Raw genomic sequence first — 20,847 nt, forward strand, 5'->3', positions numbered from 1 at the left:
ATCCATTGTTAGATGAAGATACTTACCATATCATACTCTTCTGGATCTGTGACCATCCCTTGCATTCCATAACGTTGAGCATTCTTTGAGAGCCGGTTGGCAAACTCTTCTGCTGTTCCTGTTTGAGAGCCATAGAATACAATGATGCTTTTTCCCTGGAGAGAAGAACACAAAATAGATTCATGAGGACTGAAGATAGCATTTTCCAGAGGACAGTCTTCACATATACAGGACTGACAAAAGAATTAGAAGCTTTCATTCACTACTTTGGAAGGGAAGGAGAGATAAGAACAGGATACGTTGTTGGGGACTCATTAGTCAGAGGGACAGATAGAAGGTTTGTGGGACAAGATCAGGGATCCAGGTTGGTCTGTTGCCTCCCTGGTGCCAGGGTCAGGGATATCTCTGATCGAGTTCATAGCAATCTGCAAGGGGAAGGAGAACAGCCAGAAGTCGTGGTCCATGTGGGGACCAATGACTTAGTTAGAAGTGGGGATGAGGTCCTGAAACAGGATTATGTGGAATTAGGTAGGAAGTTAAAAAACAGGACCTCCAAGGTAGTAATCTCTGGATTGCTGCCGGTGCCACGCGCTAGCGAGGGTAGAAATAGGAGGATGTGGAGGATGAATGAGTGGCTAAAGAGATGGTGCAGGGGGCAAGGGATAAGATTTCTGGATCATTGGGATCTCTTCTGGGGAAGGTCAGATCTGTACAAAAGGGACGGACTCCACTTGAACTGGAGGGGGACCAATGTGCAGATTTGCTAGAGCTGTGGGGGAAGGTTTAAACTAGTTTGGCAGGGGAGTGGGAAACAGAGTGTGAGAGCAGTGTCAAGGGAGCATAGCCACCTCGATAGAAATAATAACGATAACAAAGGTAGGATGGAGATTAGGGTAAAAGGTAGAAAAGAGAATATATATGAGGGTCATTCTCTGAAATGCATATATTTTAATACAATAAGCATAGTGAACAAGGTAGATGAGCTTAGAGCATGGACAGATACTTGGGGTCATGATATTGTGGCAATTAGTGAGACCTGGCTACAAGAGGGGCAGGACTGGCAACTTAATATTCCAGGATAAATTTGTTTTAGATGTGATAGATCAGGGGGTAAAAAAAGGGGGAGGAGTTGCTCTGCTTGTTAAGGAGGACATTACTGCCGTGAGGTGGCAGGATGGTCAGGAGGGATCGTCCAGTGAGGCTGTTTTGGTGGAATTGAGGGGTGAAGGAGGCATGAGGGTGCTAATAGGGGTGTATTACAGACCACCAAATGGGCCAAGAAAATTAGAGGAACAAATTTGTAGGGAGATAACGTATATGTGTGAGAATCATAAGGTAGTGATCATGGGAGATTTTTAACTTCCCTCACATTGATTGGGATACCCATACAGTTAGAGAGCTGGATGGGCTAGAGTTCGTTAAATGTGTTCAAGATGGTTTTCTAAATCAATTAGTAGAAGAACCGACTCGGGACGGTGTAATACTAGATCTCCTGTCAGGGAATGAGCTAAGTCAGGTATCGGACATTAATGTTGAAGAACAAATTGGGTCTGAGTAGATATGTCCCAGTGAGGATCAAAGGAAAGGCTGGAAGTCATAGGGAGGCTTGGTTTTCGAGGAATATTGGAAATTTGGTTAGGAGAAAAAGGGAGATGTACAAGAGGTATAAAGAGCAAGGAGCTGAGAGTTTGAAGGAGGACTATAAGGAGTGTAGAAGGAATCTTAAAAAAGAAATTAGAAAGGCCAAAAAAAGGCAAGAAGAGGCTTTGGCTGACAGAGTAAAAATAAATCCAAAGGGTTTCTATAGGTACATTAAAAGTAAAAGATTAGTGAGGAATAAAATTGGACCCCTTGTAGATAGCGAGGGTAGGCTGAGTGAGAAGTCAGAGGAAATGGGAGAAATTTTGAATGATTTCTTTGCCTCGGTATTCACTAGGGAAAAAAATATTGAACCAGTTGAAGTAAAGAAAAATAGTGGGAGGTCATGAAGCATATAAGGATAACCAAGGAGGTAGTGATGGCTGTGTTGAAAAAGATAAAGGTGGATACATCTCCGGGACCGGACAAAATATTCCCAAAGACACTCAGGGAGGCTTGTGGACAGATAGTGGGGCCATTAACAGAGATATTTAGGATGTCACTGGTCACGGGGGTAGTGTCAAAGGATTGGAGGGTGGGGCATGTGGTTCCGCTGTTTAAGGGTCCAAATGTAAACCTGGGAATTATAGGCCCGTGAGTCTGATGTCTGTGGTGGGTAAGTTGATGGAAAGTGTTCTGAGGGATGGTATTTACAAATATTTGGAGGTACAGGGATTGATAGGGAGTAATCAGCATGGTTTTGTCAGGGGTAGATCATGCTTGACAAACCTGATTGTGTTTTTCGAGGGGGTTACAAAAAAGGTTGATGAAGGAAAAGCTGTGGATGTTGTCTATTTAGATTTTAGTAAAGCTTTTGACAAAGTTCCCCACAGGAGGTTAGGAAAAAAGGTGGAGGCATTAGATATAAATAAGGAGGTAGTGAAATGGATTCAGCAATGGTTGGTTGGGAGGTGTCAGAGAGTAGTGGTGGAAAATTGTTTGTCCAATTGGAGGCTGGTGACTAGTGGAGTTCCTCAGTGATCGGTCCTGGGTCCACTATTGTTTGTTATATATATTAACGATCTGGAAGTAGGGGTGGAGAATTGGATAAGCAAGTTTGTGGATGATACAAAGAGTGGTGGTGTTGTGGACAGTGAGGAAGATTACCGTAGATTAAAAGGTGATTTAGGAAGGCTGGTGGTGTGGGCTGAGAAATGGCTGATGGAATTTAATACAGATAAGTGTGAGGTGTTACATTTTGGAAAGGCAAATCTAACTAGGTCATATGCATTAAATGGTAGGCTATTGAGATGTGCAGAGCAACAAAGGGATTTAGGAGTGATGGTAAATAGTACCCTCAAGGCTGATACTCAGGTAGATGGTGTGGTGAAGAAGGCATTTGGAATGTTGGCCTTCATAAATTGGAGTATTGAATTCAAGAGTAGGGAGGTTATGATGAAATTGTACAAGGCATTGGTGAGGCCAGATTTGGAGTACTGTGTACAGTTTTGATCACCAAATTATAGGAAAGATATAAACAAAATAGAGAGAGTACAGAGAAGGTTCACAAGAATGTTGACAGGATTTCAAGGTTTGAGTTACAGGGAAAGGTTGTGCAGACTAGAGCTTTTTTCTCTGGAGCGTAGAAGATTGAGGGGGGACTTGATAGAGGTGTTTAAGATTTTAAAAGGGACAGACAGAGTAAATGTGCATAGGCTTTTTCAATTAAGAGTGGGGAAGATTCAAACTAGAGGGCATGGTTTAAGATTGAAGGGGGAAAATTATAAGGGGAACATGAGGGGAAATTTCTTTACGCAAAGGGTGGTAGGGATGTGGAATGAGCTTCCGGAAGACGTGATTGAGGCGGGATCATTGGTTACATTTAAGGATAGACTGGATCGTTACATGGAGAGGAGAGGACTGGAGGGGTATGGACCGGGTGCTGGTCAGTGGGACTAGGAGGGTGGGGATTTGTTACGGCATGGACTAGGGCCGAACTGGCCTGTTCTGTGCTGTAAGTGGTTATAGGTTATACTTCTATAGATTTCTTGGGTAGAAAACTAGACATTATTAAAAATATATTCATGAGAACAAAACTGATAAGATGTTATTGTAAAGCTTGCTATCAATAAAAAAACAAAACTGCTCACTATATTGGAGAATTGTCTAGGCAAGAGATGGTGGTTTAACAAAAGGAAATGTTTTTTTTAAAAAGCCGCGATAGGTTGCCAACGTAGGATAGCCATGTGGAGATCCTCATCAAGCAAAGCAGTACAGTAAAGTTCATTAATTCAGCAAATTTTCTTGGCGATTCAAAGCATTTCAGCCTACTTGGATTTATTTTCAGCTTAAATCATTACACAGTAGAAAGGCAATTGCTCCAGTGAACTCAGCAAGTGGGAATAGAGCAAAGCAACCATCTCCTGACGAGCTAGATGTTGAACCATCAGGATTTCCAAATACTGTAACTAGATAGTGGATTATCAGAGAATGACTGTATGAAGTTCAACAAAATGGTTAAACAGTGCCCCTCTCAAATCACACCTGGAGTACAGTACCCAGATCTGATAAGGACATCAAGAAGATGAGCTGTATGTCAGTTGTGGGAAAATTATTGGAAGCCGACATCGACAACATTTAGGAAGGCACAGCATGCTCAAATGCCTGTGGAATTAAAAGGAGAGTAACAGCTTGGTTACAGAATTGGCTCAATGCTGGAAAGAATTTCTACAGTGATGGCGGAAAGAGGAGTAGTGTACAATGGCTTTACAAGGGTTAATTTTGGTCCTTTGGCCGTTTCCTTATTTACATACTCTTGATTTGAAGACAATAAGCTGTAATTATAAGCTTTTAAAAGTTGGAAGCAGGCATAATGAATATGGTTTCTGGGTCACAAATAGGACAGTGAAACAGACAAAGGCGGGCCAGTAAGTTCAATGCAGAGCAATGCAAACATGCACACTTAGAGAGCTAATGTGGAAAGAAATAGATGAAGAATAGGATTATACAGAAAAAACCTGGCATTCTGCCTTTACGGGATTGGTAGAAGCTGGGTAAGTGAATTTGCTGGTTGCTTAAGATTGTGTGTTGCATGGATTTCTGAAGTGACCGCTAGGGGTCCCAATTTTAAACTTTTAAATTTTTTATGTATTTATTTTCTGCGTTTTTTTTTGCCGGTTGCTTGAATTCCAGATAATGGGGATTTTTTTTATACTTTGATTTTCATGCCTCAGAGCTAACGCATAGAAAGGTGGGACCAATCCATAACTCAGGACATCAAAAAATTTTTTTAAAAAAGCTTGCCATGATGACTGAAAGAGCTTCAGGAGGAGATGGGCCACACACACACACACACACACAAACACATCCTGTGGAGATCACAAATCCAGAATGCAAATTTACACATTGTAAATGAAATGTACTTTAGAATTAATCTCATACAAGTACTTACAAAACTAATCAAAACGAAGTGGACTTTTAAATTTAGACATACAGCATGGTAACAGGCCCTTTGACCCATACCACCCAATATAACCCTGCTATGTTCTAAAGGGTGGGAGGAAACCAAAGCCCCTGGCGAAAACCCACGCGGGCGCATGGAGAACATACAAACTCCTTTATAGACAGCACAGGATTCGGACTCATGTCCCAATCGCTGGCGCTGTAACAGCATAGTGCTAACCATGCTGTCCCCTTACGTAAAATAAAGGAAAAAATATATCAGCCCTCTGTGATAATAAATTTATTCTACATGATGCAGAGCTAGCAGCTCACCCACACTGCTCTCTCAATAATGTGGCTCCTGAGGAGCCTATAGAGGCACCACAGTTGGCATAGTGGTTAGCACAATGGCTTTACAGTGCCAGCGATGGGGACCAGACACGGTTCAAATCCCACGCTGTTTGTAAGGAGTTTGTATATTTTCCCTGTCATCTCTGGGGGCTCCAGTTTCCTCCTTCTGTTCAAAAAAGGTACCGAGGGTATAGGTTAATGGGAGTAAATTGGGCGGCATGGACTTGTGTACCGAAATGGCCTATTAAATTTAAAACATCCATCAAAACTGGTAAAAGGAAATAATTCCATGGAGTCTACACTCTCTCTCTCTCTCTCAATGGCCCAGAAAAGAAAAATGTGAAAAATGCACTTACTGTTTTCTTCATTTTTTCAATGAAGCTGCTTTCTCGTACTACTGGTGTTCTGAAACCATAAATTGATTCCTTAGATGAGATTTAATCAAGAACTTCTTCAATATTTGAAACATTTCTTTCTGATTCATACATTTTAATACTTGTTCACTCCAGTGATTGTCTGGATGGGTCACGTCTCCAGAATGGAGGACCATCGCCTTCCCAAGATCGTGTTATATGGCGAGCTCTCCACTGGCCACCGTGACAGAGGTGCACCAAAGAAAAGGTACAAGGACTGCCTAAAGAAATCTCTTGGTGCCTGCCACATTGACCACCGCCAGTGGGCTGATAACGCCTCAAACCGTGCATCTTGGCGCCTCACAGTTCAGCGGGCAGCAACCTCCTTTGAAGAAGACCGCAGAGCCCACCTCACTGACAAAAGGCAAAGGAGGAAAAACCCAACACCCAACCCCAACCAACCAATTTTCCCCTGCAGCCGCTGCAACCGTGTCTGCCTGTCCCGCATCGGACTTGTCAGCCACAAACGAGCCTGCAGCTGACGTGGACTTTTACCCCCTCCATAAATCTTCGTCCGTGTAGCCAAGCCAAAGAAAGAAAAGAAAGAAAGAAGGGGGAAATCAGAAGTGGACTGGGTGAGCAAATTTAAATTCCTGGGAGTTGCCATCTCAAAGGATCTAACAAACTAATGCCATCGTTTTTTTCAGCACCACTTCTTGCTCAGAAGTTTGTGGAGGTTTGGTGTGACATCGGCAACCTTGGAAAACTCCTACAGATGTGTAGTGTGCTGATCAGCTGCGCCACAGCCTGGAATGGGGGCACCGAGACCCTGGAGCAGAAATCACTGCAAAAGGTTGCGGATGTAGCCCAGTTCACCACAGGCAAACTCTCCCCATTGTCGAGAAGATCTACATGGAGCGCTGCAGTCAAGGATCCACACCACCCAACAGATGCTCTGTTCTCGCTGCTGCCATCAGGAAAGGGGTAGAGGTGCCATAAGACTCGCACCACTAGGTTCAGGAACAGTTGCCACCCCTCCACCATCTGCCTACTAAAAAGAGACTCAAACTCATTTCACTTACTTTGCACATTATTTATGACTGAACATTTATATTTTTTCTGTATTTCCACAGTGCTTACATTTCTTTCTTTGCTTACATTTCTTTATTTTGCTTACACATCTATTTCTTGAGTACAGTTTACACTACTGATGAGTAGAAAGAATCTCAGGGTTGCATGTGGTGTCATGCATGTACTCTGACAATAAATTTGAACTTTGTTTAGGGACAAGATTTTTTTAAATTAATCACATTTTGTTTACCGCAATAGATAAGAATATATTTTAAAAAACACACTTCTCTGAGCAATGCTACCAGATGTTTGGATGAACAACCTTAATTTATACACTTAACAGGTGAATTAACTAATATTGTTGTCAAGGAGTGTTAATTCAATGTAAACTGGTGCCATCTAGTGCTACCCAATAGAGTTATTTTATTGTAACCCTCCTGTTCTCCAGTCTGATCACTTACTAGTTCTTGTAAAATTCACTGGTCTGCATGCGCACGTTCACTGGGAACCTGGTGCAATTGCTTGTCCTCCCCTGTCAGTGAATGGCACCCCCAGTGCAGAGAAACTGCTCAAGGACTGGTAGCTGACCAGGGTGAGTAGCATGGCCCTTCGAGGTTCAGGTGTGGGGCTCGGCAAAAACAGAAAAGCTCTGGACAGATCCGAAATTCATCGACCTTGGAAAGTGGCCTTTCTGACTCCTTTAAATTACTGGATGCCAAATTTTAAGTTGAGGACTAATGCCATTAACCCACAATCTGAACATTTCAGAATTGCAGTAGTTTGGCATCCAGCTCATTAGATGACAAAGGCCTCTCTACTCACCAGGGTGAAATTGCTGTGCTCCATTTAAACTTCACTTGATTTTCTTGGCTTTGATCCCTTAAAATTTAGTTAAACAAGAAAATCTGCAGATTCTGGGCTCTAGTGCAGCACACAAATGCACTGGAGAAAGTCAACAAATCACACAGCATTCATAGAAAGTAAATGGCAATTGGTGTTTCAGGTCTTCAAGAGTACCAAAAAACAGGTAGATGCCTGAATAAAAAGGTGGAGGTAGGTGAGGGTGGGAGAGGTAATTGGTGGATACCAGTGGCAGGGTAGAAGAGAAACAAGTAATAGGGGAGAGGGATAGGGGTAGTTCTCTGGCAGAGAAGGAAGGGGCGGAGAGTTGGAGGGAGGGAGACCCAGGGCTAAGGGAAAGTGAACAGGGGAGTTGATGTAAATTGGAGAAGTTGATATTGATGCTATCTGTTTAGAGACATCTCAGCAATCTCCAACTAATTTCCATTAACCCCGTTTCCTGGTCTCACTTTCCCTCATCCCTGTGTCTCCTTCCCTCCAGCTTCCCTCCCTTCCTTTCATCAGACATCTATCTTCCTTAGCCCTCTCCCCCCACCTCAACCTCTTGCTCTTTGACCCTTCCACTGAAACCTATCTATTATTCCACCTCCCTACACATTTTTATTCCCGTCTCTGTCTCTCTTTCAGCGCTCCTGATGAAGGGCTCAGGCTTGAAACGTTGACGGCCTTTTACTTTCCTTTAAATCTACTGGGCCCTCCTTTCTCAAACTTAACATGTTCTCTGGAAAATATAATAGTTAACTATAGAGCATTAATATTTTAGAGTATTAATAGAATATAGTCAAGAGCATCTAACCTGTACCTCTCTTCAATATTCATGAAATCTCAGATTAAAAAGCAAAGGAAGTACCATGCAAGTTTTCAGGGCTTTTTGTTAGCTGATTTGAAAAAAAGTGAGCCAACACCTCAGATTTACCAGATTCTCTAAAATGAGGCATTCAACCTCCGAGTCACAGACGGACATTTATATTCCTCCTCATTCCATAATTCCTTTCCAGCACATCTTTTTATTCCCTTTACTTTCATGCATTGTCTAACTTTAAAAACATCTACATTGCATGGACTTTAAGGTAGAAAGTTCTATATTCTTACAACTTTACATGTTAAAAGGGTGAAATAAGATGAGAGGTTCTTCCTTGAGGGAGAGAACAACAATGAACATACTGTGTCATGAAAATGATTTGTTCAAAAGTGATGCAAGGGGAGATTAAAATATGGAAAAGAAAAAAAATAGAACATGTAGGAAACACTCAAGTCAGGTCACATCTGTGGGAATAGAATCAGAGTTAACGCGTTAGGGCAATGATCCTTTGCCAAGACTGAGGGGGAAGGTGCGGGGGGAGTGCTGGGGGAATGTCTTAGGCAAATCCCAGGTGACAATGGGGAGATGCCCAAGTGCAAACTGTACTGGTTAGATTTTTGTTCGGCAAGAATACTAGCAGTTACAGAATCAAGGCGATACAACTTTAGTGAAGATACAAGTCAGCTACTTCCTTAGTGAACAAAGAAAAACTTTGCAACGCTACATGACCTGTATTTTGCTGTTAGGCTACATGACCTGTATTTTGCTGTTAGGCTTAAACACAAGGCACTGAATACTTGTTAAATAATGAAAAGAAATTTCACTCTATAATTAACAATTCACATTAACACTAGATCCAAGGTCTGTACAGCTAGTGGCCTCCACATATCAGGCAGTCAGCATTTGATATGCAAATTATGGATTAATCACAGCATCAGTGTGTTAGTATCTGAGGCCAGAGGGTGGTAAATCTGTGGAATTTGTTGCCACAGGTGGTTGTGGAGGCAGAGATTGAATGGTTCTTGACAAACTAGGGCATCAAAGGTTATGACGAGAAGGCCAGACAATGGGGCTGAAGAAGTCATGATTAAATAGCAGGGCAAACTCGATGGGCTGAATAGTCTATTTCCTCTCCTATGTCTTATGATCATGTAATAAGAACATTATTTTTGTATAATGATCAAATTATATTGACCCAATTAGCAATTGTTTAATTTTGGGATAAAGAGGCAATCTAATAATGACATTTCAATCAGCTTTGAAATGTTTAATTATCACTTAGTCAATTGGCCCATTGTTGACATCAAATAAAAGCTTCCAACCTAGCCCATGTATATGTTGGTAACAGACCAAAGTACACAAACAACTGGTCTGTTGTTATTTGGTTTGTCCCTCCTTTTTTAAATATCATTGCAACACCAGCAATCCTCTAATCCTCTTGTAGCCAGTGAGAATTAAATTGCCAGATTTTCTTCTCTTCCTTGAAAATAATTCTTGTCCTCACAAATAACTTGGTATACGCCACCCGTGGGAACGCAGTGCTGAAATCCCCACATTGTATTGAACCAGGTCTTTTGCATTGTTTAACCAAATTATTTCCAGGAATGTGCCTCTTGTAAATCCAGAGTTGCATTCAGTTCTTGGTACCTGACAGAACTACTTCTTTGCCTTACATTAGTGGTTTTCAAACAGCCCCCACAAACTCACAATCCACCTTAAGTAATCTCTATTGCATAGGTGCTCTGCGATTACTTATGGTAGTATATGAGTGGGAAGGGAAGGTTTGAGAACTACTGCTCTAGACCAGTGGTTCTCAACCTTTTTCTTTCCACTCACATACCACTTTAAGTATTCCCTATGTCATAGGTTTCCGCAAAGCAGGACGTCAAGCGCTGAAGAGCTGGCTCTGAATGGGCAACTAAAGCGGCATCGTCTGCAAAAAGTAGTTCACGGACAAGTTTCTCTTGTGTCTTGGTGTGAGCTTGCAGGCGCCTCAGATTGAAGAGACTGCCATCCGTGCGGTACCGGATGTAAACAGCGTCTTCATTGTTGGGGTCTTTCATGGCTTGGTTCAGCATCATGCTGAAGAAGATTGAAAAGAGGGTTGGTGCGAGAACACAGCCTTGCTTCACGCCATTGTTAATGGAAAAGGGTTCAGAGAGCTCATTGCTGTATCTGACCCGACCTTGTTGGTTTTCGTGCAGTTGGATAATCATGTTGAGGAACTTTGGGGGACATCCGATGCGCTCTAGTATTTGCCAAAGCCCTTTCCTGCTCACGGTGTCGAAGGCTTTGGTGAGGTCAACAAAGGTGATGTAGAGTCCTTTGTTTTGTTCTCTGCACTTTTCTTGGAGCTGTCTGAGGGCAAAGACCATGTCAGTGGTTCCTCTGTTTGCGCGAAAGCCGCACTGTGATTCTGGGAGAATATTCTCGGCGACACTAGGTATTATTCTATTTAGTAGAATCCTAGCGAAGATTTTGCCTGCAATGGAGAGCAACGTGATTCCCCTGTAGTTTGAGCCAAAATGTTTGGCCTGGAAGTCAGCCTGAAGAAAACTGAGGTCCTCCATCAGCCAGCTCCCCACCATGACTACCAGCCCCCCCACATCTCCATCGGGCACACAAAACTCAAAACGGTCAACCTGTTTACCTATCTCGGCTGCACCATTTCATCAGATGCAAGGATCGACAATGAGATAGACAACAGACTCGCCAAGGCAAATAGCGCCTTTGGAAGACTACACAATAGAGTCTGGAAAAACAACCAACTGAAAAACCTCACAAAGATAAGCGTATACAGAGCCGTTGTCATACCCACACTCCTGTTCGGCTCCGAATCATGGGTCCTCTACCGGCACCACCTACGGCTCCTAGAACGCTTCCACCAGCGTTGTCTCCGCTCCATCCTCAACATCCATTGGAGCGCTTACATCCCTAACGTCGAAGTACTCGAGATGGCAGAGGTCGACAGCATCGAGTCCACGCTGCTGAAGATCCAGCTGCGCTGGTTGGGTCACGTCTCCAGAATGGAGGACCATCGCCTTCCCAAGATCGTGTTATATGGCGAGCTCTCCACTGGCCACCGTGACAGAGGTGCACCAAAGAAAAGGTACAAGGACTGCCTAAAGAAATCTCTTGGTGCCTGCCACATTGACCACCGCCAGTGGGCTGATAACGCCTCAAACCGTGCATCTTGGCGCCTCACAGTTTGGCGGGCAGCAACCTCCTTTGAAGAAGACCGCAGAGCCCACCTCACTGACAAAAGGCAAAGGAGGAAAAACCCAACACCCAACCCCAACCAACCAATTTTCCCCTGCAACCGCTGCAATCGTGTCTGCCTGTCCCGCATCGGACTTGTCAGCCACAAACGAGCCTGCAGCTGACGTGGACTTTTTACCCCCTCCATAAATCTTCGTCCGCGAAGCCAAGCCAAAGAAAAAAAGAAAAATGTCATAGGTGCTCTGTGATTAGTAATGGATTACTTAAGGTGGTATGTGGATAGAAAGAAAAAGTTTGAAAACCACTGTTTTAATCGCTCCTAATTGACTTGTTTTGTCCACAGTTTCATAACTCCAAAAGAAATGGGCCAATGACCATTTTACTCAAGCAAAATATTTCAGTAACAATTGGTCTAGAGCAGTGATTCTTAATCTTCCCTTTCCACTCCCAATTCACCTTAAGCAATCCCTTACTAATCACAGAGTACCTATGGCATAGGGATTCTTTGGCTTGGCTTCGCAGACGAAGATTTATGGAGGGGTTATGTCCACGTCAGCTGCAGGCTCGTTTGTGGCTGACAAGTCCGATGCGGGACAGGCAGACACGGTTGCAGTGGTTGCAAGGGAAAATTGGTTGGTTGGGGTTGGGTTTTTCCTCCTTTTTCTTTTGTCAGTGAGGTGGGCTCTGCAGTCTTCTTCAAAGGAGGTTGCTGCCCGCCGAACTGTGAGGCGCCAAGATGCACGGTTTGAGGCGATATCAGCCCACTGGCGGTGGTCAATGTGGCAGGCACCAAGAGATTTCTTTCGGCAGTCCTTGTACTTCTTCTTTGGTGCACCTCTGTCTCGGTGGCCAGTGGAGAGCTCGCCATATAACACGATCTTGGGAAGGCGATGGTCCTCCATTCTGGAGACGTGACCTACCCAGCGCAGTTTGATCTTCAGCAGCGTGGATTCGATGCTGTCGGCCTCTGCCATCTCGAGTACTTCGATGAGAACCAATGCTCTGGACCCAATTGTTACTGAAATATTTTGATTGAGAAAAATGGTCATTGGCCCATTTCTTTTGGAGTTATGAAACAGTGCACGTAGCGAGTCAATTAGGTTCAATTAAAACCTTTTTCTTTCCACTGACATACCACCTCAAGCACATGGCATAAGGATTGCTTAAGGTGGAATGTGAGGGAGGGGGGGTGCATTTGAAAGCCACTGCCTCTTGATTTAGTCATTCAGGGGCCTCCATATTTCCAATCTCACCTTTTTCCTTTGTACATTTTCCCTGAACCATTTGCATGTCCTCAATATCTCCCATTGCCCCCAAACTAATTTAATCTAAAGGAGCGACTACTAATCCACCTTTGCCAAATCCAATCTAGCAAAATTGGTCTGAACCTAATAGAAAACTGTTACACCCATTTTATCATTGACTAATTTTTGAATGATGACCTCACCCTCTTCCTCTGATACTCCTTTCACCCCATTCCTTCAGACAAAATCCAGAACTCCCACCACTTGTGACATCAAGTTTATGCTGGCTCTCAACATATTCCCAACATCCCATTCCCACGTATCCTATACTCCATTGTGACCGTCAACTCCAAACCCATCACTATTTTCTGGATGCCTAACCTACACTGGGAAAAAGTTGTAATGGCCACCCAACTTACTAATCGGCATATGCTTCAGATGTGGGAGTAAATGAGCATTCGGGGAAAGCCTATTATTTACAGGGACATCATATGTTCTTCACATAGGCAGAGGTCAGGAGTCTTGGGAAGCAAGCAACACGTTTTCCAAAACTTCAAACTAGCACTTAAGCAACTTCTCACTTTCTGATATGACATTTATGTTTACAAATCTTTCACTTCTGTTTCCTTTCTTTATTTCCCTGTAGTCCTGCCACTTGTTCTCTCTCTCATCGAACTAATTCCACAGACAACAAAATGATTCAGGATCAAAGTACCACTGGAGTTATGCCAAAATGCTGGCTTAATTTTAAACTAGGATATCCATGACCATGACCAGCAGACTGTACATTTGCAACCAGATGAAACAGTATTTCTCCGAACCACAATGAACACGCATTTACATGAAAATAATAGAAAAAAAAGTATAAATGTTTTGGAATAATTTATTCATTTCATTTATGAGAGACGCAAGTTACAGGATACCATTCATTAATCTCACAGCCTGGGGGAAGAAGCTATTCCCCAGCCTGACAGTCCTGATTTTTATGCTCCTGTACCTTTTTGACGATACAGTACGTTTCCCCATATCTAAAATTCTGAAGATGCAAAAACCGAACTTTATTACCACTGCTGAAATGACGTCACAAGTTGAAAAAAATTTATCATCCAACTTGTCCATGTGGAGTTCTGACCCATTGGCCCCATTTTGATAACAATAAATCTCTTGTGTGCTGTACAAAGATATAGTTGCAAATGGCAAAAAAAAGTCTGAAGATTGCACTATAGATGTCAGTGAAAAGAAAAAAAGGAAGTGTTTATGTTTGTCTATAAAACAGAAATGCAAGCTGTTGGCAAAACTGGACAGCAGTGTAAGCGCTAGACATCTTACAGAAGAGAAACAGTGTTGAAATGACTACAATCAATGACCTGAAGAAACAGAAGGATAAACTGTTGAAGTTCTATTCTGAAAGTGACGAACAGATATAAAGATATCAGAAATATATAACAGAAAGATATAAAAACTGCATAAAGCTAAAAGTGAAGATGTTGATCCTGTATTGATGGAGTGGATCTGACAACGTGCTCACTGCAGGGAAGCTGGACTGGATGATGGCTGCAAGATATTTTTATTCCTCAACAACTGTTCTGCTCATCCTCTAGCTGAAAAATTCAAAGATAATGTTCATGCCCTGCATCTTCCCCCCAATATGACTTCCTTAAATCAGCCATGTGACCAAGGTATCCTTAGATCGATGAAGAATATAAAAACACTTGAACAACATGCTGTCAGCCGTGAACTGAGGCTTGGGAGTGGCAAGTTTCCAAAAAGGAACTTCCCATAAAGTATGCCATTTATGTTGCTGCCAACGCTTGGAACAAAGTGACAAAGACACAGTTGTACATGCCTGCCACAATCTCTGACCTGAAACTATGTTCATTGATGATGAACATGATGGTGATTTTTGAAGGATTCCGTTTGTCAGGTGAGGAAGAAAAAAGTGACCTCCTTACATACGCAAAAGATATACGTTTGGATTCTGTCAGCAAGCTGTATATTGAAGTTTTTAGAATATCGATAGCTGAAATTGTTCTGCATCAAGGTGAACTCTGCAGAGTAAGTGCCTATAGATGACATGGTGAAAATGTATGATAGTCTTATTGATGGACTACAACAGAGTGCATTCATAACAGAACAAGAAATCATGTCAGTTTATAAAATCAGACAAAAACCACTGTCAATGAGGCAGATGACACTGGAGGAAACATTTTAAAAAAAATTGAGGAGCATTTCTAGTGTTTGGTGCTGCATTTATCTTTTTTTTAAAATCAGAGATCAATTTGTTTTTTTTGTATGTATTAAAACATTATTTCAAGGTCAAAAAGCTTGCTGTTGTTTTCTGTTGTTTAACCGCTGATACAAGTATTCTGCTGATGCTACTTAAAGCCATTGTTCCAATGACCGAAAAACATCTAGTCCCAAGCATTTTGGATACAGGGAAAGGTACTGCAGTGGGTTGTAGATACTACGCGCTGAATGGAAGAAGTCTTCTATAATTCCTCTTTACCCAGCACTCCTAGTAAACATCATCTCTAGAGGAAAGGGAGTCCCGTTGATCTTCTCAGCCATTTTAATGATCCTCTTGGTTGACTTCCAGTCTGATGCTTCACAGCTACCCTACCACACAAAGATGCAGCCATACTCTCAATTGTGTTCTTGTAATCTGTTGTCAAGATGGGAGTCATTCTAAATCAACCATTCTAAAATATTCATTCCCAACACCACAGCACACTATGGTTATAGTTCACCCCATACCTTTCATATGGTTTACTGTGGGATGTCAGAAGCTTCAAAGAAAACTGCACATCCTACTCTTGGAGGCTGCCATATTTACACTAAAATAGCTAATTAGGATTTATAATCAATTTACAAGTCACCAAATACAAAAGCAAGTGGATGCTTACTTAACCTGGTGCTACTTTGCATGATGTGGTTTTACAGAGACAAAGCTCTTGAAGCCTCTTTGGCACTTTAAATCTGCTTTGCAGGTGCCTTTTGAGTTATGTGAAAATACACTCCTTGTAGGAAATGAGCAATTTAACATTGGTTTGAAGGATCAGCAAGGATCAAACCTTGGAACATTAGTAACTGGAGGAAGATCAAACTAATACAAAATGACCTTAAGTTCTCAGTTCAACTGTCAAGATAGTAACTTCACATATCAAAACATCAGCTGCTGAGGTGTTTAGATAGGCTCACCATATAAAATGGCATTACTGGACATGATAGATTCCCACTGTCGTGCAGGTATAATGTAGGAGTTCCTCTACATGGAACTTAAAATCAGAAGCTCCAATGAAAGTTCATTGGTCTCAAATGACAAGTGCTTCTCTCTCCAGTTTCTACCTGATTTGCTATGCATTTTTAAAAAATGCTGGCAGTAATCAATGTCCCTGAAGGTGTTTGAAACAGAGATCAACCTACAGATCACGTCAACATTGTGACTGCACCCTGTCCAAGAGGTGGCTGCAAATTTACAGTTGCATGAACCATTAAAGCCAATGTAAAAGTTGCATTGTGAGCTGAGGACTTCAACTCAGGTTTTTGTTATCTCCCCAGATGCTGCCTGACCCCAAGGGCATGTCCAGCTCTCTCCAAATTCAGACTCTTTACTAAATGCAACATTATTTCACAGTTCAAGCATTTGCCCCTCTTTCTGTTGGAGTTATCTTAAAAATGTGAATCCCTTCAGAATCATTTGCAATTAACAAACCTCCTGCTTCCCCCCTCAGCAAGCAGCATCACCATCGATCCCATCAACATCTCCCTGTCTCAGTCATCAGACATTGTTTTGAGGTTCTAGGTTTCGCTACCAAGGTCAACCTTAAATCCAAGTCATGTCAAGATGTGCAAGATTTCAGAATGGAACCTGCATGGGTAGGGTACCCAGGCATCCACTGCCCTTGATTTTTAAACAAATTAAATATAGACATACAGCACAGTGTTAGGCCATTTCGGCGCACAAGCCCGTGCCACCCAATTAACCTACAACTCCCGGTACGTTTCGAATGGGAAAATGCATGCAGATGTGGGGAGAACATACAAACTCCTTACAGACAGTGCGGGATTCGAACCCTAGTCCCAATTGTTGGTGCTGTAATAGCATTGCGTTAACCACTACAATAACTGTGCCACCCTTGATATTCCTGATGGTAGCAGTCCCACATTTCGGAGCTGCTGTTAGAGTAGCCTAGGGTAGTAACTGCAGAACATGTTATGGAAGGTTCACCCTACAGCCATTTTGTGCTGATGGCATAGGGAATCACTATTCAGAGAAAAGTTGATGGGATGCCAATCAAGCAGGCTAGTTTGTCCTGGATGTTGTTGAACCTCTGAGTTGTTGGTGATCTGTTTATCAATCCAATCCTGATCTGTGCCTACTTTCCAACCTGCATGTTCTCTGCAGCTTAGCTTGCTTGCCAAGTTCTGCTGAAAGGACATTGGCCTAAATATTAACATTTCTTTCTCTGCTTGACCTACTAAGTATTTCCAGCATTCTGTTTTTGGCTATATCTTACCAATCAAAGGCTGTTCCTTGCAGCAACTAGGCCAACTGACTTGCTAACAAGGTTTTCCCCGTATTTATCCAGAGACCCAACCTCCCTCTCCACTGTAACACAAATTAAACCTTGAGCATTCGTTACATTAGTACAGAATTACCAAGGGCCCAGTTGCACATCATCTTGCATTGGTGCATTAATATTATTCATCAGTATTAATGAGTAAATACCAACCTGCTTAGATCTGTTTCCTGCTGGCAAACAGAGTACATGCAGCCCATGGTTTCAGTTGCAGGTTTCCCAGCTTACATTGAATACCTCTGCATTTGTGCCACCTTTTGCTTTAGTTGTGCACTATAAACTATAAACCACGAGCTTTGAGAACAACGATAAAGTATGGCTTCATAACTCTTCAACGGAAATCTCAGCTGAAGTGATTTGATCCAAAACGTGCATGGTCACTACATCCATACAGCGTTCAGCTGACAATGGAGAACACGGATTTAAATAAAATTAATTTTCTAGTTGCTGGAAGCCTTGTCCATCTGATTTGGAAATCTTTTTGCAATCTGTTTCTCTTCTCCACTGGTGTTTCCCTTGGCAACAGCAGCATCACATCCAATGCCCTCTCGAGGGAAAAAAACAGAGCCTAAAGCAGAGGTTTCAGGCCTGAACGGAGATAGCATGCTGCTATGGTTACCTAAGCCATCATAAAAGGGTCTCTACTCATGACATGTCCCCTGTTCTTCTCACTTTAAATGAATGCTACATTACATCAATCACAGAAAGCAAAAATTAGGTAAATATGAATCATATAATCAAATCTGCTGATCACTATTACAAAGATTGATTTTATAAATACAAATTACCAAACAAACTAAATGATAATAAACATTTGCAGAAAATGTGCACAAGTCTAATTTAACTCAAAGCCACACCTGAAATATCCTTTATTTGCCTTTCACATTCACTTTTAATTATTATTAAACCTACATTCCTGATAAGTTTGTTTTAACATTGAACAGCAATTTAAAAATCAGAAAATGCACCTCAACCTTGAACTAAAAAACAAGACTTTTCACTGTGATTCAAACTGGGTTAAAAAAAATCATTAACCACTGCTGCTCTACACCTCAAATCTACATTGCAGTTTGAGTTCAAATTCGCTGGCTATTCTTTAATAGAAGTGAACTAAAATACAAAATACCACCAACTCTCAGTAACCAAAATAAAGGAGTGCTAGAAATAGTCAGCACATTAAATAGTAATCTAGAAAGTAGAGTAACATTGTAGGTCAATGACTAGTCACCAAAAAAAAAATGCATTGATCATATCAAACTCCACATGTCTAAGCAACCACAACTTTCTGGGGCCAGGATTCTATTTGCTCCTCAGAAAAGTGTTGCCCGGCTTTTTACGTCCCATGAATTGAGTCTATTGCTCTTGATCAGATCTCTTTAATCGTCTCAAACACTCCTACTGGATCACCTTAGATTTTTTGGATTCTCCTTAAACTCCAACATCAAAGCCCAAACCATTCTGGTGAATAGATGATGCATCCTCGTCTTCTTATATGATCCCAACTGAACATAGTTGGGATGAGCTGGGATCTGAAGTTCTACACAAATTGAAATACAACTGCTTCATTTTATACCCAAGCTCCTTTGAAATCAACATTTTATGAACTAGTTCCCCAGTATCTGGAGACTGCTTGTTTACTTTTGTTGATTATGATTTCTATTTGCCCATTACCTTTAAACATGCTGTACATTTGTACTGTCAAATTCCCTCTTCCCCACTGTCCAAAGTCTTTGCGTTTAGAAAATTAATCTATCATTCTTACATCCACTTCTATTTACTTGCATCAAAATTTGCTCCTCAGATTTGCCCACTCACTTAAAATGAACATCATTCAGCATTTTCCCTCACATCACATTTTTGTTTTCTAGAACTTTGTGTAGTATCTAAACATAGAAAATTATTCCTTTACCCATACATGTCCAGATCAGTTTTCTGAGGAACACCCACTGATTGACATGTTCTCTTATCCAAGTACCATCTTGAAAAAAGGTTCATACTAAAATATTGACTTGCATTTCTTTCCACAGCTGCTGCCTGACGCATAAAGCCCATCCAGTTTCTCATTGTCTACACCTATTTAGAACTGTTCTGTCAACTACAGATCACAAAAGTCCAAAGTCTGCCTGTGATTTCCACATTCTGCTTCTTAGTCTGAAGAGGATCAAGAGGATCCTCGTGACAAAAAGAACACACCATAATACTGTTGCCATTTGAATCACCTGTAAAGCTGTCTCTAATGGGTGACAAACAAAAATCTGCAGTGACTAAATGAAACTAAATGCAGAGAACAAATCAACAAGTCAGACAACATGTGTGGATAAAATATTTAACCACTTTGCTGCTTTAACTCTCGCTCTTATTCAACGGTCTCTTTTAATTGGGCCCAGTGCAAACTTGAGAAACAGTACTTCATCTATTATCAGGGAACTCTACAGCCTTTGACACTCAGCACTGAATTCAACAAATTAATTTCACTCAATGTACCAGTTTGCGTTAAAAGTAGCCATTTCTGCTGAAAGTTTATCGATATGCATTATTAACTCAGGCTTTCTCTCTCAGGTAGTACCTTGAGGAAGGGTTCAGGCCCGAAATTTTGCTATAGACTCTGTGAGTTCCTCCAGTACTTCTGTATTTTGACTAAGTTCACAATGCCTGCAGACTTTCATGACTCACTACTAACACTCAAATGTTCACTTGGTGCTAATACAAACATCTCAACTTGTATCTGTTGCCAACCAAACCATCACTCTATCAGATATTCAGCACATCTTTGACTGCCATCTCCCTGCTGGACAACTAGAAAGTGACGTTAGTGCTTTAGGGATACATCAAGTAATTACAGATCAATACATTCATTTACAACAAAAATACTGCTGAAAAAAAAAACCAATGGGTAATCTATGCAACTTCAATTTGACTGCACAAACTGATCAAAAAGAAAGATTTTAAAAAGGAACACAGAAGTAGACTAAGCTCAAAATTAAGACATTTTTAACATAGTTGTAAAGGGCAAGTTGGCATTGAATATGGTCAAGAACTGAGGGACCTTGGCATCCAAATCCATAGATCTCAAGATTGGTCTGCAGGTTGATTGAAAAGTTAAGACCTAAATTCATTAGTCAAGGGATTGAGTTCAGGAGTCGTGAGACCACACAGAGTATTGTGCTCTGTTCTGGTCATCTCATTACAGGAAGAATGTGGAAGCTATGGAGAGGGTGCAGAGGAGATTTACCAGGATGTTATCTGGATTGGAAAATATGTCTTATGAGTCAAGGTTAAGCTTTTCTCTTTGGATCGAAGAAGGATGAGAGACATAGATATCAAGTAGACAACTAGCACCTTTTCCC

The 20,847-nt window shown here is 41.6% G+C and overlaps 1 protein-coding gene across 5 annotated transcripts in view; it reads right to left on the minus strand.

The window, feature by feature from the left end:
* Positions 1–20,847, minus strand: part of LOC138749392 (NADPH--cytochrome P450 reductase-like) — a 91,468-nt gene that overhangs the window by 46,309 nt on the left and 24,312 nt on the right. For all 5 annotated transcript variants that reach the window (XR_011348605.1, XM_069910661.1, XM_069910664.1 and 2 more), the window contains 2 exons: positions 5,727–5,775; positions 27–155 (listed from right to left, as the gene is read on the minus strand). Coding sequence is in view for 4 of the 5 variants with exons in the window: in XM_069910661.1 (XP_069766762.1) it covers positions 27–155; positions 5,727–5,775 (178 nt within the window). In the remaining variant the exon portion in view is untranslated. The remainder of the gene's footprint in view (positions 1–26; positions 156–5,726; positions 5,776–20,847) is intronic.

This window comes from Narcine bancroftii, chromosome 14, assembly GCF_036971445.1.
Source record: "Narcine bancroftii isolate sNarBan1 chromosome 14, sNarBan1.hap1, whole genome shotgun sequence".
In the NCBI taxonomy this organism is placed as follows: domain Eukaryota; kingdom Metazoa; phylum Chordata; class Chondrichthyes; order Torpediniformes; family Narcinidae; genus Narcine; species Narcine bancroftii.